Source organism: Dipodomys merriami, unplaced genomic scaffold, assembly GCF_024711535.1.
Source record: "Dipodomys merriami isolate MVZ:Mamm:240054 unplaced genomic scaffold, mDipMer1.0.p SCAF_12, whole genome shotgun sequence".
NCBI lineage: Eukaryota > Metazoa > Chordata > Mammalia > Rodentia > Heteromyidae > Dipodomys > Dipodomys merriami.
In genome coordinates, this window is record NW_027202493.1 from 23,717,910 (window position 1) to 23,733,907 (window position 15,998).

The 15,998-nt window shown below is 46.7% G+C and overlaps 1 protein-coding gene across 1 annotated transcript in view; it reads right to left on the reverse strand.

Annotated features, from left to right (window-relative positions):
* Nucleotides 1-9,215, reverse strand: part of Wwc2 (WW and C2 domain containing 2) — a 176,509-nt gene extending 167,294 nt beyond the window's left edge. The window contains exon 1 of the mRNA XM_070016431.1: nt 8,720-9,215. Within this exon, the coding sequence (XP_069872532.1) occupies nt 8,720-8,850 (131 nt within the window). The 5' untranslated portion in view covers nt 8,851-9,215. The remainder of the gene's footprint in view (nt 1-8,719) is intronic.
* Nucleotides 9,216-15,998: the final 6,783 nt, after the last annotated feature.

The following is a 15,998-nucleotide window of genomic DNA, read 5'->3' on the forward strand; positions in this document are numbered from 1 at the left end:
CTGGTGGCTCACGCCTGTAATCCTAGCTACTCGGGAGGCTGAGATCTGAGGATTGCAGTTCAAAGCCAGCCCAGGCAGGAAAGTCCATGAGACTCTTATCTCCAATAAATCACTAGAAAACCGGAAGCGGCACTGTGGCTCAAGTGATAGAGCACTTGCCTTGAGCTGAAGAGCTGAGGGACAACGCCCAAGCCCAGAGTTCAAGCCTCAGGACTGACAAAAAAAAAAGAAAACAAATGGTGAGAATACACACACACACACACACACACACACACACACACACACTACACACTACACACACACACACACACACACACACACAATGCAATGATAGCAATGGCTTTCAAGGCTGGGGTCAAGCTAAGGCTATCAAAATACTCTGAAGAGTACAATGCAAATCAAAACCACCATCTCCCACTAGAACAGCTTGAAAAGAGGTGCTGGTAAGGATGTAGAGACACTACACATGTCATACTGCTGGCGGGAATGCAGAATGCTGCAGCCTGGATAGAAAATAATATATATAAATAAGTAAAATAAAATTAGGCTAAGCCAGGGCCATGGTTCAAGCCCGTAACCCTAGCTACTTAAGAGGTAGAGATCAGGGAATCATGGTTCAGGACTATTCTGGGCATAAAATTTCAACAGACTGCATCTTAATCAATGGCTGGAATACAACAGTGGAATACACCTGTTATTCCCCGCAACACAAAGAAGCACAAGCAGGAGGATGACAAAGCAGACTGGCCCAAGCATAAAGCAACACCCTACCTAAAAATTAACCAAGGTGAGGGGCTGGGAAGGTGGCTTAGTGTTTGTCTAGCATGTGTGTGTGAAGTGCTGGGTTTGATTCCTCAGTACCACATACACAGAAACGGCTGGAAGTGGTGCTGTGGCTCAAGTGGCAGAGCACTAGCCTTTAGCACAATGAGGCTCAGGGACAGTGCCCAGGCCCTGAGTTCAAGCCCTGAGACTGGCAAAATAAATAAATAAATAAATAAATAACCACAGTGATAAAGGGACCATAGACTTGGCTCATACTGGACTGTTTGCCTAGCAAATGTAAGTCCCTGAGTTCAATCCCAAAGCTGCCACAAATAAAAAAATAAAAATTAGGCTAAGTGAAAGTAATAAGACATAAAGGAATACATACTGTATACTTCATTTATATAAAAACACCTACAATAGGGCTGGGAAGGTGGCTCAGTGGTAGAGCGCTTGCCTTGCATGAATGAGGCCCTGGGCTCGATTCCTCAGCACCACATAAGCAAAAAGAAAAAAGCCGGAAGTGGCGCTGTGGCTTGAGTGGTAGAGCTCTAGCCTTGAGCTGAAGAGCTGAGGGACAGGCCCAGAGTTCAGGCCCCATGACTGGACCAAAAACAACAAACAAACAAACAAAAAACACCTATAATAGGTAAAAACAGCCCCCAAAAGTAGACTGGTGACGGCCAGACCTCAGGATAGGAGAAGAGTAAGAAGTGAATTTCTAATAGATATATGGTTTATCTGGGGAGTAGGGGGTGATTTACAGGAGGTACATAGCAGCAATGGTTACATGACACGGGGAATACCCTAAAAACTACTGACCTATACACTTTTTAAGTAGTTAAACTTGTACATTTTATATGATTGACTTTAGCTCAACAAAAAATACGTGAGAGGAAACATTGAAGATTCTGAAAACATTCTGGATCTACATTTCAGTAAATCATTTTTATAATCCCATAACTTAGATGCACACGATGCCTTTAAAAATTCCCCTTTCTGTCCCACAAACTTTTGTGATTATTTTTCCAAAAAAAAAAAAAAAAAAAATTCATGCCAGGCACGGATGGCTCACACCTATAATCCTAGCCACTCAGGAAACTGAGATTTGAGGATTGTGGTTCAAAGCCAGTCTGGGCAGAAAAGTCCCCATGAGACTCATCTCCAATTAGCCACTCAAAACTTGGAAGTGGAGCTGAGGCTACCTTGAGCAAAAGAGCTTAAGGACAGTGCCCAGGCCCTGAGTTCAAGCCCTACAACCCACCAAAAAAAAAAAAAAAAAAAAAAAAAACAAAACTCCAAGATTATACTAAGAGGTGGGTGTAACCAACTTCAACCCAGTTCATGAGAAGCAGCACATAGGTAGACTCAGGCCCTAAGTTAAGGAACTTACAGCATTTCACTACCTTTCACATTAGCAAACTGAAGCCAGTTACATTCCTCTACAAACATAGCTTCATTTTGTTTTCCTCTAGAAGTTTCCTGAAAACAAGCAAGTGTCACTGACAAGTCAGTGCAGTGCCTGCAGGCAGCTTCCACATTTTCCTACTGTACCAGGCCTTCCTCTCTCGTTAAATTTTGTAAGCCACTGTCACAATGGCTGACTGTAGCTGACAGTCCTTTGCAGCTCAAAACAACTCAAAAAGTATGTTTTGAGGCTTACAACAAAATTAAACAGTCAAGGATGGGTTATTAAAGTCACTCAAGAAATCTTGGTCAGTCAAATATACCAAGCAACTACTCAGCACTCAAGTAAGCATCGCAACAGTCACAAAGAAGCTTTTTCTCTGGGAAACCTTGGGAGACAACACATGAGCTTAAATTAGCCCTTCCTTGAGTGATTAAAAAAAGTCTTCAGCCTGGCGCAGGTAACTCACACCTGTAATCCTAGCTACTCAGGAGGCTGAGATCTGAGGATCTCAATTAAAAGCCAGCCAGAGTAGGAAAGGTCATAAGACTCTTATCTCCAATTAACCACCAGAAAGCCAGAAGTGGCGCGGTGGTGCAAGTGTCGTAGAATACTCGCCTTGTGCTGAAGAGTTCAAGCCCCACGACTGACAAAAAAAAGTCTTTTAACTTCTCCAATACTTCACATACCATCATCACTGAAATAATTCTATCACCACTTGGTACCCAGCCTGAAACCGCTGGTGATAAACAGTTCCCAGCAATATAGGACATGGCAGTATAACTGAGGCACTCTGCTATTACAAGTAATTTACATGTTTACACTACTATTCAATATGTAGCAGTTCAATATTTTCTCTCTCTCTCTCTCTCTCTCTCTCTCTCTCTCTCTCTCTCTCTCTCTCTCTCTCTCTCTCTCGTTGGTCATGGGGCTTGAACCCAGTGCCTAGGTGCTGTTCCTGAGCTCTTTTGCCAAGGCTAGTACTCTATCACTTTGAGCCATAGCTCCACTTCTGGTTTTCTGGTGGTTAATTAGAAATAAGTCTCACAGGGCTGGGAATGTGGCTTAGTGGTAGAGTGCTTGCCTAGCATGCATGAAGCCCTGGGTTCGATTTCTCAGTACCACATGGACTTAGAAAAGGACAGAAATGGTGCTGTGGCTCAAGTGGCAGAGTGTTAGCCTTGAGTAAACGTAGCTCAGGGACAGTGCCCAGATCCTGAGTTGAAGCCGCAGGACTGGCAAAAAAAAAAAAAAAAAAGAGTCTCATGGACTTTCAAACTTCAAACCGTGAGCCTCAGATGGTCAGCCTCTTGAGTAGTTAAGATTACAGGTATAAGCCCAGCAATTCTCTCATTTTTAATTCAACCAAGAAATTGTCTGTCTCTGGTTGTTACCAGAGTATTTTCTAAAAACTCAGTAACAGGAAATCAGAGTTGCTCAACTACCACTCTTCCCTTAATTTAATAATAGTCTTCATTAACGGACTTAACCAATGCTCATATAGTATCTATCACAAAGGACACACAAATAGTAATAAGCAATTAGCCCCCCCCCTTTTTTTTTGTCAGTTATGGGGCCTGGGCGCTGTCCCTCAGCTCTTCAGCTCAAGGCTAGCGCTTTACTACTTGAGCCACAGCGCCACTTCTGGCTTTTTCTGTTTATGTGGTGCTGAGGAATGGAATCCAGGGCCTCAAGCATGCAAGGCAAGCACTCTACCACCTTCCCAGCCACCTTCCCAGCCCCGTAATTAGGGCTCTTGAGGAATTTATATATTAACAATGAATTGGTCAAAATTGCTTTGAATGTGTTTTGTTTTGGTCCCCTTATTGGAGCTTGAACTTGGGGCCTGGGCACTCTCCCTGGGCTTTTTTGCTCAGGGATGGCCACTTCTGGCTTTTCAGAGGTGGTTAATTGAAGGTAAGAATCTCTCACAAGACTTTCCTGCCTAAGCTGACTTCAAACTGTGATCCTCAGATCTCAGCCTGAGTAGCTAAGATTACAGGCATCAGGCACCATTGCCTAGCTTTTTACTTTAATTTTGAAGGCAGACATACAGACTTCCTTTGATCCCAATCTCACATAAACAAGGAGAGCCATAGGTAACTCTGACACCAAGTCAACTGGCATCTTCCTCTTCCTCATGCTGAACCCCCTTATGCCTCACGCTCAGGATTCTCTCTTTGCAGTTAAAAAGGTTGTTTGTCATCTGATCTGGGCTATATAAATTGCAGATTAGGGTTTATCAATAGGTTTTTATCATGAAGTTGTCCTGTGTGGTGGAACTCTGTTAAGTTCAACCATTAAAAGTTCCCATACCTCCAAGGAACATTCAATCCAAAGATAGAAAATGAGCAAATGTGGGCTAAAAGCACTCTATTTCTGAGGCCTGTATTACCTTAGTTGTCTACTCCTCCTAAGAGGAAATGAATCCATGTTACTTTTTCCTCCTAATTTCCTCCCTTTTCATCCTATTTTATATTTAACTGGGTTTTGTTTTTTGGTGCTGGTCCTTGGGCTTGAACTCAGGGCCTGGTGCTCCCTGAACTTCTGCTCAAGGCTAGTGTTCTAACACTTGAGCCACAGCTCCACTTCCGGCTTTTTGATAGTTTTTGGAGATAGGAGTGTCACTGACTATCCTGCCTGGGCTGGCTTTGAACCATGACCCTTACCTTAGATCTCAGCCACCTGAGTAGCTAGGATTAAGGGGATGAGCCACTGGCACATGGCTGAATTTAGGGGTTTTGTTGTTGATGTTGTTGCTGATGCTGTTATTGTTTTGCTGGTCATGGGGCTAGAACTCAGGGCCTAGGGGCTGTCCCTGAGCTCTTCTGCTCAAGGCTAGTGCTCTACCACGTTGAGTCACAGCTCCACTTCCGGTTTTCTGTTGGTTAACTGGAGATAAGAGACTCATGGACTTTACTGCCCAGGTTGGCTTTGAACCATGATCCTCAGATCTCAGTCTCCTGACTGAGTCTCCTGAGTAGCTAGGATTACAGAGGCATGAGCCACCGGGGACCAGCGAATTCTGTATTTTTTTTTTTTGGGGGGGGGGGGGTCCAGTCATGGGGCCTGAACTCTGGGTTGGGCACTGTCCCTCAGCTCTTCAGCTCAAGGCTAGAGCTCTACCACTTGAGCCACAGCGCCACTTCCGGCTTTTTTCTTTTTGCTTATGTGGTGCTGAGGAATCGAACCCAGGGCCTCATTGCATGCAAGGCAAGCACTGAGCCACCTTCCCAGCCCATATTCTGTATTTTTTAAAGCACCATTTGGTCATGATCATAAACACCAACTGGTTTGGTCAAAGGGTATCTGTGGTAAGCAAAAAAAGGAGGTAAACAGGAGAAGAAACCTGAAAAATGATACTCTTAGGTAGTAAGCCCACTGGGGAGCCAAAGAATTAGGGACAAGAAGAGTTCCCAAGGACTGGTCAGCCAGCTTGGAAAAACCAACATCTACCTGGCCAAGTACCACTGTGAACTACATCCAAACACCCCTAAGTACATCCAGGTATAAAGGCAGCTTGGAAGACTAAAGAAGAATACCACCTTTAGAGCTTTCAGGCTCTATCCAGTTTCAGATATTGGCTTTAAATCTAACAGCAACAGTCGTCAACTTCTCTGTGACTCAATTTCCTCACCTGTAACTGGAAAATAAAAAACAGGCCTACTTCTATTAATGGGAGAATAAAATGCAATCAAGGTTAAAGAGCTTAGTACAGTGGCTAAGCTTACAATAAACACTAAGTACACATTGTTTCTATACCTACTATTTTCAGGGATATCTGAACTATTACTCATGTTGAAATGAAAATGTCAATATGACAGCTACTGCTATTTGGCTAGGCCTTAATTATAGGCCCCCAAAATACCATCCCTGTGAGGGAGTAGTATTGTTTTCATTATACATTTTACAAGTTTAGCAAAAACTCTTCTAAACTCAAGAATGGCAGATCAATAAAAACATTCTAGCAAAGTTTGCATTATGTCCTAGCATCACTACTTACTGAAACTATGTTCTCGTAGAAACACCTAGCCCTCTCCTATTAAGTCAGCATAATTATCTGTGAACCCAGAAACACCTCCAGGATCCTGTCAACTATCAAAAACACCAAATTCTTTTTAACAGAGGAAAATAACAACAACAACAACAAAAAAAAAAGACTGGTGGACATCTTCACTTAAGTAGCTCTGAAAGTTCAAATATTACTACATATACAGTGTATGAAGTCATTTATCTTTCAGGATTTGTAATTTGATCCTGAAGAAGAGAACCGAGAATCTACACACTTCAATTGGCCTGTGTGACATCTCTTTTTCCATGTTTGCAAAGTGTGTAACAAAATTGACAAGAGTTAATAGTTACTCCAAATATCTTCTCCAACCAGCTCTGTCACTATTTAGAAAGACTTACTGTCCACTTAATTGCCTCAAAAGAAAACACAATAGAATTTAAATTAATATGTCATGACAACTGATCTCCCAGATATCATCTTAAACTTTTAGACTAATATTTAAAGTCACACTCAAATTTATCTTGGTCAAGAATGTCCCCACTAAATGAACTGGTTACCCAGTTTCTGAACGCAAGGTTCATAATGATTGCTAATCCATTAAGAGTTTAAAAATCAAGAGCATGCTTGACTTGTGTAAAAAGTAGTGATATGGTTAAGCCAAGTCATATAACTTTACTTTCTATTTGCTTTACTCAAGCATTACATATTCTTGTAATCCTTTCTGGTAAACAGATCAGAAGAGATAGAAGCCTCTCTGCTCCCAACTCCCCTGCATGTCAGGAGTGCTTCTTTCTTCCTTTCAATTTCTCCCTGGGTTGTGAATAAACCACTACTAATCTTCAAAAATAAGTAAAATACATCAAACTGAATCAGAAGAGAACCTAAAATACTTAAATATTTCAAGAATTTGCTGCAGCATCAATAATCTGAAACTCCAAATATCTGAAAGCAAAATTACCACACAGTTGTAAAAGGCAAATATTTATGCAGGTGCCTTTAAAGCCACTGTTGGGTGCACACCACCAGCACTGACAATTTACTATCTGTTAAGTAGTTTCAAAGTGCAAGGGCATAAGCCAAATAACTAGCTTGGAGCGCAATGTTTATGACGACTAATAAGTCTGGAGAGACTGTGAAGGTGTGATGCTTGTCAGAACTATCAGCAGGCCAGCCAGGCAGCCAGGCTGGAAAGATGGGACCTGTGCACAGGTGTCTTTTCTCATTTCAGGAAAGGAAACCTACACCGATACCTTCATGGATAATTTAACAAGGGTTGTTTCATTAATTTATAATGTCACTTACGACTTTCTTTTAATTGCTTTTTAATAGCTTTCCAGAAACAATATTCTTAGGGTAAGAGAAACTGATAATATAAAGTAGGAAGCAATTCTGCTTCAAAATGAGAAAAGGGGAAATTTTTAACAGGGAAAGCAGCTAAGGAGGTAAGAGACCAGGAAGGCCATATTCCATGAAAAGGTGGGAAAGAATTCTCAGAAATGATAAAACTCCCAATGATGGGATAATGATAAGTTATTGTTTTGTAATTACAATTACGAATGACTCCTATTTTTCTTACAATAAATCTAAGATGTATTCCTTTAAAGGGTTAAAAAAAAAGATGGGCTAGACATTCCTGAAAACTCCACTTCACCTAAACTTCAGCTCCGGAACTTCTCAGAGTTATCATTCAGAAATGTTTCCTCTTCAAGCCAGATTGCAAACGTGAGCATGGAAAAATTAGACAAAATCCGACACCCTAAAAGTGCAAGCTCAATATTCATTCACCACTTTTTAACTTCAAAACAGAATCTGCCTGTTCAAGGTCTCAGAGTATGTTCAAGTTTTCAGGTGAAGAAGTAAGGAAGCAAAACTAGAAGAAGCGGGGGGGGGGGGGGGTGAAATCTCCTTTGAAAAATGTGCGGGACAAAGCCAGTTACACCCAGGACCAGGGCGCAGCCAGGGATGGGGGGGACCCCCCGCACCCCCCTTGTAGGTTCCGGACCCCTAGGTCTGGCTGAGGGTGTTGCACTCGGTCAAAAACTTGCAGACCAGACTTAGGGGCCAAGGATGGCCAGAGATGCCACAGGTGCCCCCCCCCACCTCGGTGCGCTTAGGCCTCCAGGAGGGCCCCAGGCCCGCAGAGGCCGAAGGTGGCCCTCCAGCCCTCAGTTTGGCCAACTTGTTCGTGCCGGCCACCTCCCAGCAGGACTCCAGCGGCCCCCTCCGTGTTTGTTCGGCGGACAAGGAGTACCAGCCCAGGGCACCAAGCCTGCCCTTCCCTGGGGGGGGCGGGGGGGGCAGGGGGTCCTGAAGATTCCAGAAGGGCATCCGGAGGGCGGCGGGCCAAGGGCCCCGGGAAAGGTCGCCCGCAGGCCGTTCCGCGCCTTCCCGGGACCCCTCCGGGAAGCCGAGCCGGCGACGCCCCACGCCCCCCAGCGCCGCGGGCGCCGCCGCCCGGCCAGGTCTCCCAGACAACAGCCGCCGCCGCACTTCCGTGGCGGGTGCCCGCGCCCACCCGGGTCCCGGCCGCCCACCTGTCCCGGGGGTCGATCCAGCTGGTCCTCCTGGTATTGTGGTCAATGTAGAAAACCTTGCCGTCGTAGTCCCTGGCCTCCTCCCAGCCCCGGGGTAGCGGCAGCTGCCCGCTCCCGGCCCTCCTAGGCATGGTCGGCGGCCTCGCCGGCGAGCGGCGCCTCCATAGGGACCGTGCGCGGGACGCGGCGGGAACGCGACTGCCCGGCCGGCCGCCGCGGGGCTGCGGGGCGCGGGGCGCGGCGGGACCACGCGCGGGGGGCGCCTCGGGAAGCCCTGCTGTCGGCCCCACGGGGGATCAGTCCACCATGTCTGCGTCGGAACAGGCGAGCGAACCCTCCTTCTCCTCCTCCTCCTCCGCCGCCGCCGCTGCCTCCGCCTCTTCCTCCTCCTCCTCCTTCTCCTCTCCGTCCCCCTGTGGCCGCCGAGGGTCGCGGCGCCCAGGCCGCTGCAGCCGACGCCGTCTGGGCTCGGATCCGGGAAGCACCACCGAGGAGCAGCCCGGCGGCGGCGACGGGCCTCCTCGTTTGCATGTCATTAGCATACGCTCCGCCCCGGCCCCTCCCCGCGCTCCGCTCATCTGCATGCACATTCCTCGCCGCCACATTCCTGGGCTTAACCCTGCCGCTCCCGGGGCTGGCGGCTCGGGGCGGAACGCGGGGCCGGGCCCGGGGCGGGGGAGGGGAGCCGCGGGACCAGGTGGGAGGGGAGCCGGCGCAGGAATGCGCTGCCTGCTCCTTTCCCCTTTGACCCCAAATATCTCCGCGGGGCCTACACCTTTGGGGTGGTGGTTGTTTGCCTTGAAGGGTTTGGAGCCGGGAAAGACGGCAGCCCGCGGGATCCCGCCGCCTTCCCCGGCGCTCTCCTGCTTCTAGGGAAGCCGCCGACTTTGGAGAGGAAAAGGGTGTGGATGCCGTCCTGGGAAGCAGCCCCCACGCCCCGGCGGGGGCGCCGAGCCTCCCCCGCGCGGCGCCCCGGGCCGGCGGCCGGCCGGCCGGGGGCCGAGTGTGCACTGCGCCGGACGCGCGTCCGTGGCGCGCGCGTCCCGGGTGGCGTGGCCCCCGGGGGCCTCGCTGACCTCGCCGGAGCGCGCCCGCTGCCCAGCCCGGGGCGTTCCCGCGGCGGGGGGGGGGGAACCCCAGTCCCACCGACCCCGGGACCGGAGTGGGAGGGGGACACGCGTGGGCCCGGGCTCCCCCCAGCCCTGTCCGGGCGCTGGGACCCGCCCCCCCCCGTCGTCGGCCTCCCCTGCTGGGTTTAGGGCAGTGGGACGTGGACACGTCCGATCTGCAGTCCCTTCCGCGCAGCCGCCCGCCCCGGAAAGCTCCCCACCCCGAGCCCGGACATGGCCTAGAAGGTGTGGGCGATCGCGCTGGAGGGAACCCAAGGCGGCGGGGCAAAAGCCAAACTTTCCTTGGCCCCGGATCAGTTTCGCGGTGGGACACGGATCTTCGCTCACAAGCATTTATTTATTCAGCAGCTATTACGTGCTGGTCGGCAGTGAGCAGCGGCCGGACGTGGGACTCGGGATGGGACAAAGCGGGAACCGCACCGCCTGGGCCTGGACACTCAGCCTTCAGTGTAACTTGCCCCCCCCCCCCAAGTCTCGGAAAGAACCTCCCGTCCCCATTCATATTCTTCTGGGTTTCTATGCCCAATCCTTCAAAATGCCAACACCCAAGGAAGGAAGGAAGGAAGGAAGGCCTTGAAGTCCAGCCATTCACCCCTTAGTGTGAATTTGTGAATTCGATTCATCCTGCCTGCTAATGCATAATGCCATCCCACCCTGAGCTGGACTTAGCCTGGGGCTTTGCAGAGGATTTGGAGCAATCTCTTCCTCTTCTCTGGGACTCCTCAACCCTGAGAGATGTCGAAGCTCAGATTCACAGCTGTGTGGATCTGGTGCCTAGAGATTGTGGGGGGGGGGGGGAGAGGGACGCTCTTTGATCCCCAAGACTGGCCCAGCTGTGGTCCAGGCATTTGTTATCAGTCTCCAAGGTGGGGGAGGATGATCCTAGACTGAGAGCCCGGGCTCAGGCTTGGACAAGCTTCACCGAGGGGACTGGCCCTGCCTTCGCTTCTAGAGTGGATATGAGAAGGGGAAAAAGGAGATGTGTTTGGACAGGAAGCAGTCTTTGCAGGGATCCCCTGGAGTAAGGGAAAGAGGCAACCAAGCTGAAATCGCTCCCTTTGCCCAGGCTTCTGGAACCTAGACTTGTTATTGTTAGCATGGGACTTGAACTCAGAGCCTGGGCTCTGTTCCTGAGCTCTTTTGCTCAAGACTAGCCCTCTACCACGTTGAGCCACAGCACCACTTCTGGTTTTCTGGTGATTGGTTAGAGATAAAAGTTTCACAGACTTTATTGCCTGGGCTGGCTTTAAACCATGATCCTCTGATCTCAGCCTCCTTAGCAGCTAGGATTTACAGACCAGAGCCAAGGGTGCCCAGCTTGGAAGCTGGACTTTGAGCTTAGTAAAAGACACATACACACCTTGTTTTTTGTTTGTTTTTTCTTTTTTTGTGGCAGTCCTTGGGCTTGAACCCAGGGCCTAGGCACTGTCCCCGAATTTTCTGCTCAAGGCTAGAGCTTTACCACTTTTGTCACACCTCTACTTCCCACTCTTTTAATAATAGTTAATAAAAAAAATAGTTAATTGGAGATTGAGTCTCCTGGACTTCCTGCCCTGATTAGCTATGAAATGCTATCCTCAGAGCTCAGCCTCCTGAGTAGGATTATAGACTTGAGCCAATGACCACCCAGCCAACACCCCTTAACTTGCACTGTGCACGAGACAGCCTTGTGGGGTATGGGAGTGCAGTCCTGGGCCTTGAACTCAGGTCTAGGTGCTGGTCCCTGAGATTTTTGTTCAAAGCTAGCCCTCTACTAATTGAGCCACACCCTCCACTCTGGCTTTTTGCTAGTTGAGTCTCAGGTCTTTTCTATCAGAGCTTCAGTCTTCACATCTTAGCCTCCTAAGTAGCTAACATTACAAGTATGTATGAATGCTGGGTAAAAGATTGCAATTGTTGAAATTTTATCTCATATTATGAGTGAACATTCTGTTTTGGACTAGTGTTAATTGGTCCACTTAGATAGCCAAAGTTTGCTATGTAATAGCTCTATTCAACAACCAAACCAGTTCAACTTTTTTTTTTTTTTTTTTTTTTCTGTCAGTCATAGAGCTTGAACTCTGGGTCTGGGTGCTGTCCCTCAGCTCTTCAGCTCAAGGTTAGCGCTATACCACTTGAGCCACAGCACCACTTTTGGTTTTCTGGTGGTTTATTGGAGATAAGAGTTTCACGGAGTTTCCTGCCCAGGCTGGCTTTGAACCGCAATCCTCAGATCTCAGCCTCCTGAGTAGCTAGGATTACAGATGTGAGCCACCGGCGCCCAGTTTTTTGTTGTTGTTGTTGTTGTTTTTTAAGTGCAGGCCTGGGCTCTGTCTCTGAGTCAATTTGTGCTCAAGGCTAGTGTTCTACACAGCATCACTTCTTACCTTTTCTGAATAGTTGATTAGAGATAAGAATCTCATGGACTTTAATGCCAGGTCTGGTTTCAAACCACAATCCTCAGATATCAGCCTCCTGAGTAGCAAGGATTAAAGGCATGACCTGCACCCAGCTCAGTTCAACATTTGTGATATCGTTGCTCAGCCTTTTGGCTAAGATCAAGTGTAAAGACATTAACTGTAGGGGCTGGGAAGGTGGCTCAGTGGTAGAGCGCTTGCCTTGCATGTATGAGGCCCTGGGTTCAATTCCTCAGCACGACATAAAAAAAAAAGAAAAGAAAAAAAAGCCGGCAGTGGTGCTGTGGCTCAAGTGGTAGAGCTCTAGCCTTGAGCTGAGAGCTGAGAGACAGCGCCCAGGCCCAGAGTTCAGGCCCCACAACTGGACACAAAAAAAAAAAAAAAAAAGGAGCCAGGCGCTGGTGGCTCACGCCTGTAATCCTAGCTACTCAGGAGGCTGAGATCTGAGGATCGCGGTTCAAAGCCAGCCCGGACAGGAGAGACCGTGAGACTCCTATCTCCAATAAACCACCAGAAAACCGGAAGTGGCGCTGTAGCTCAAGTGGTAGAGCACTCGCCTTGAGCTGAATAGCTGAGGGACAGCGCCCAGGCCCAGAGTTCAAGCCCCACGACCGACAAAAAAAAAAAAAACAGGACTGGGAAGGTGGCTCAGTGGTAGAGCGCTTGCCTTGCATGCCTGAGGCCCTGGGTTCGATTCCTCAGCACCACATAAGCAAAAAGAAAAAAAAGCTGGAAGTGGCGCTGTGGCTCAGGTGGTAGAGCGCTAGGCTTGAGCTGAAGAGCTGAGGAATAGTGCCCAGGCCCAGAGTTCAGGCCCCACGACAGGATCCCCCCCAAAAAAACAAAAATATGACAAAAAAAACATTAACTATAGTGTCAAGATTCTACTATTAAAAAATTAACATAGTTTTTTTTCTTTTTTTTTTTTGTCAATCGTGGGGCTTGAACTCTGGGCCTGGGCACTGTCCCTCAACTCTTCAGCTCAATAACATTGTACCATTTGAGCCACTTCTGGCTTTCTGGTGGTTAATTGGATATAAGAGTCTCATAGGAGCTGGGAAGGTGGCTCAGTGGTAGAGTGCATGCCTTGCATGCATGAGGCCCTGGGTTTGATTCCTTAGCACTTCAAGCAGAAAAAGCCAGAAGTAGGGCTGTGGCTCAGGCCCAGCGTTTAGGCCCCCACGACTGACAAAAAAAAAAAGAGTCTCATGGACTTTCCTGCCTGGGCTGGTATTGAACCAAGATCATGATCTTCAGATCTCAGCCTCCTGAGTAGCTAGGATTACAGGGTGAGCCACCAGCACCCAGCAATTAACATACTTTAATGTTGCAATAATTTGTTTCACTAGGAGGAACTAAATAGAACAACAATTTCTCAGTATAATTTCAAATTTGATAGGCTTTCAGCTATTATTTCTCAAATTCTAAAACCAATGAGGAATCCTAAATAGTACACAGCATTAAGTGGCATTTATTGTTCCACAAATAAATGTTCCATAAATATTCCCATTTAAAAGGGGCTTAGACTTGATTTAGGCTCCAATGATTCTTTGCAAAGAAAGATGAAGCAGTCTGCCCTTTTAAGATACCAGATTACCCTGTAGTGACCAATGAAGAATATTCAAGAGTCATTTCGGTGTATCTTGATTCAGAAATATACATCACTGGGCTGGGAAGATGGCTCAGTGGTAGAATGCTTGTCTTGCATGCTTGAGGCCCTGGGTTCAATTCTTCAGCACCACACAAGCAAAAAGAAAAAAAAAGCCGGAAGTGGCTTTTTTTTGAGGTGGCTCAAGTGGTAGAGTGCTACCCTTGAGCTGAAGAGCTGAGGGACAGTGCCGAGGCCCAGAGTTCAGGCCCCATGACCGGACCCAAAAAACAAACAAACAAAAAAAATATATACATCACTTTAATCCAGCAATCCCAGTGCAGTAATTTTTGCCTTTGGCTATATAGTTCCCCAAGATATAGAAGGATTTTATTGCAGTGCGTTTGATAATAAAGATTTAAAAAACAGAATCTGGCTGGGCACGGGTGGCTCGCACCTATCCCTAGCTACTCAGAACACTGAGATCTGAAGAGTGTAGTTCAAAGCCAGCCCAAGCAGAAAAGTCTGTGAGATTGTTCAGTTAACCACCAAAAAGCCAGAAGAGGAGCTGTGGCTCAAGTGGTAGAGTACCAACCTTGAGCAGAAAAGCCAAGGAAGTGCCAGGACCTGAGTTCAGGTAAAAGAAAAAAAAAAAACAAAAAACCTGCAGTTTCCTATACAACTAGCTCTAGAGAAACAGCATAGATAGTAAAGAACTAAATGTTTAGGAAGGATAAAAGCTGTAAGGAAGGTCTCAAAGAAGTACGCAGTAGGAAATGAGATGGGGTAGAAGTGAGCAGACATGATACCAAAATAACAGGCATAACAGGGTATGTTTGTGGAAAGAAACGGATGTGCAAAGTTTAGAGATGATTCTGGCATGGAGGAGCACAAGACTAGCTGGAGCCGTCTAGTGAAGGAGGCTGCAGTGATAATGTAGGTATGAGATAGATAAGGGCTGCATTAGAAATATGGCTGGGGCAGATGAAAAGGAATGATCTGGAAAGAATTTGCGACTGATTAGATTAAGAAGGGAGAGGTGAATAGAGCCAGAGGAGGAATCTGGGATGAGTCCAAGATTTTAGGCCCTGGAAAGAGACTTAAAGTATTGGGAAGAAAAAAAAAAAAAAATGAGGAAGTCTATAGGGGGATTCCATGCAGGGTTTGATTTTCAAAATTAGGAAATGCAGCAGTAAGAAAAAGGTCAGGATTAAAGCTCTAATAAAAAGACAGAGCAAACACATGTTGGATGTCTCTGGTAAAGAGCCAAGGCTTCAGGACTGGATCTTGAGAAGCAAGTAGAATAGAAGAATTAAGTAAGCCATCAATAATCCTACTTTTGGCCTATAATAACTCCTGGGTAATGTGATATGATTTTGTTTATTTCTTTATGGTTTTCATTTTCAGTGATGTATGTAAGGACTAGTTGCTAATAAGGAAATCAACTTTGAATGAATTATTGTTATAACATTAGTATGCCAGTGAACCAACTCTATGTAGGACAAGATGAACTGGTTTTCAATATTTTACTATCTTTTGTTTTCTTAAGGAGATCAGAGATTATGTAAACCAGAATTCAAATGAAAAGACCTTTTTTTTTCTAAATCAAACTTATGGGTTTTTTTTCTTGTCTTGGTTATTTTACCAAACTAGTTAAAATAAATAATGTCTCTAATTATTTTGAACAAGGAACCCTAATCTACAATTTCTAAATATTATTGTCTAGACGGTCCTTAATAAGACAAGCATGTGATCTTGTTAATTTTCCAGTGCTGAGTCAAACAAAAATCCTCGATTACCATAACCATTTCCTCTGCAGTTAATTATTATGCCAACACCTTAGGCAAAAACAATCATTTCAATTCAATAAGAAGGGACATCAAACAGATTTGATTTTACCTTATTCACTCAAATAGGAGACCCATATTGAACAAATTCTGTGATTACTGAAAACATAGTGAACATTTAAAATCTGTTTTGGACCATAGAGTAAGCATCATGACGGAGAACTTGCCTAGCCTGTGGAAGGCCCTTGGATTTGAGGCTCAAAAAAAAAAAAAAAAACCAACTCATTGCCGGTCACCATTCGCTCATACATGTAATTCTAGCTACTCAAGAAGCTGAGATCTGGGGATGGAAGTTTGAAACCAGTCAGGGCAGGAAAG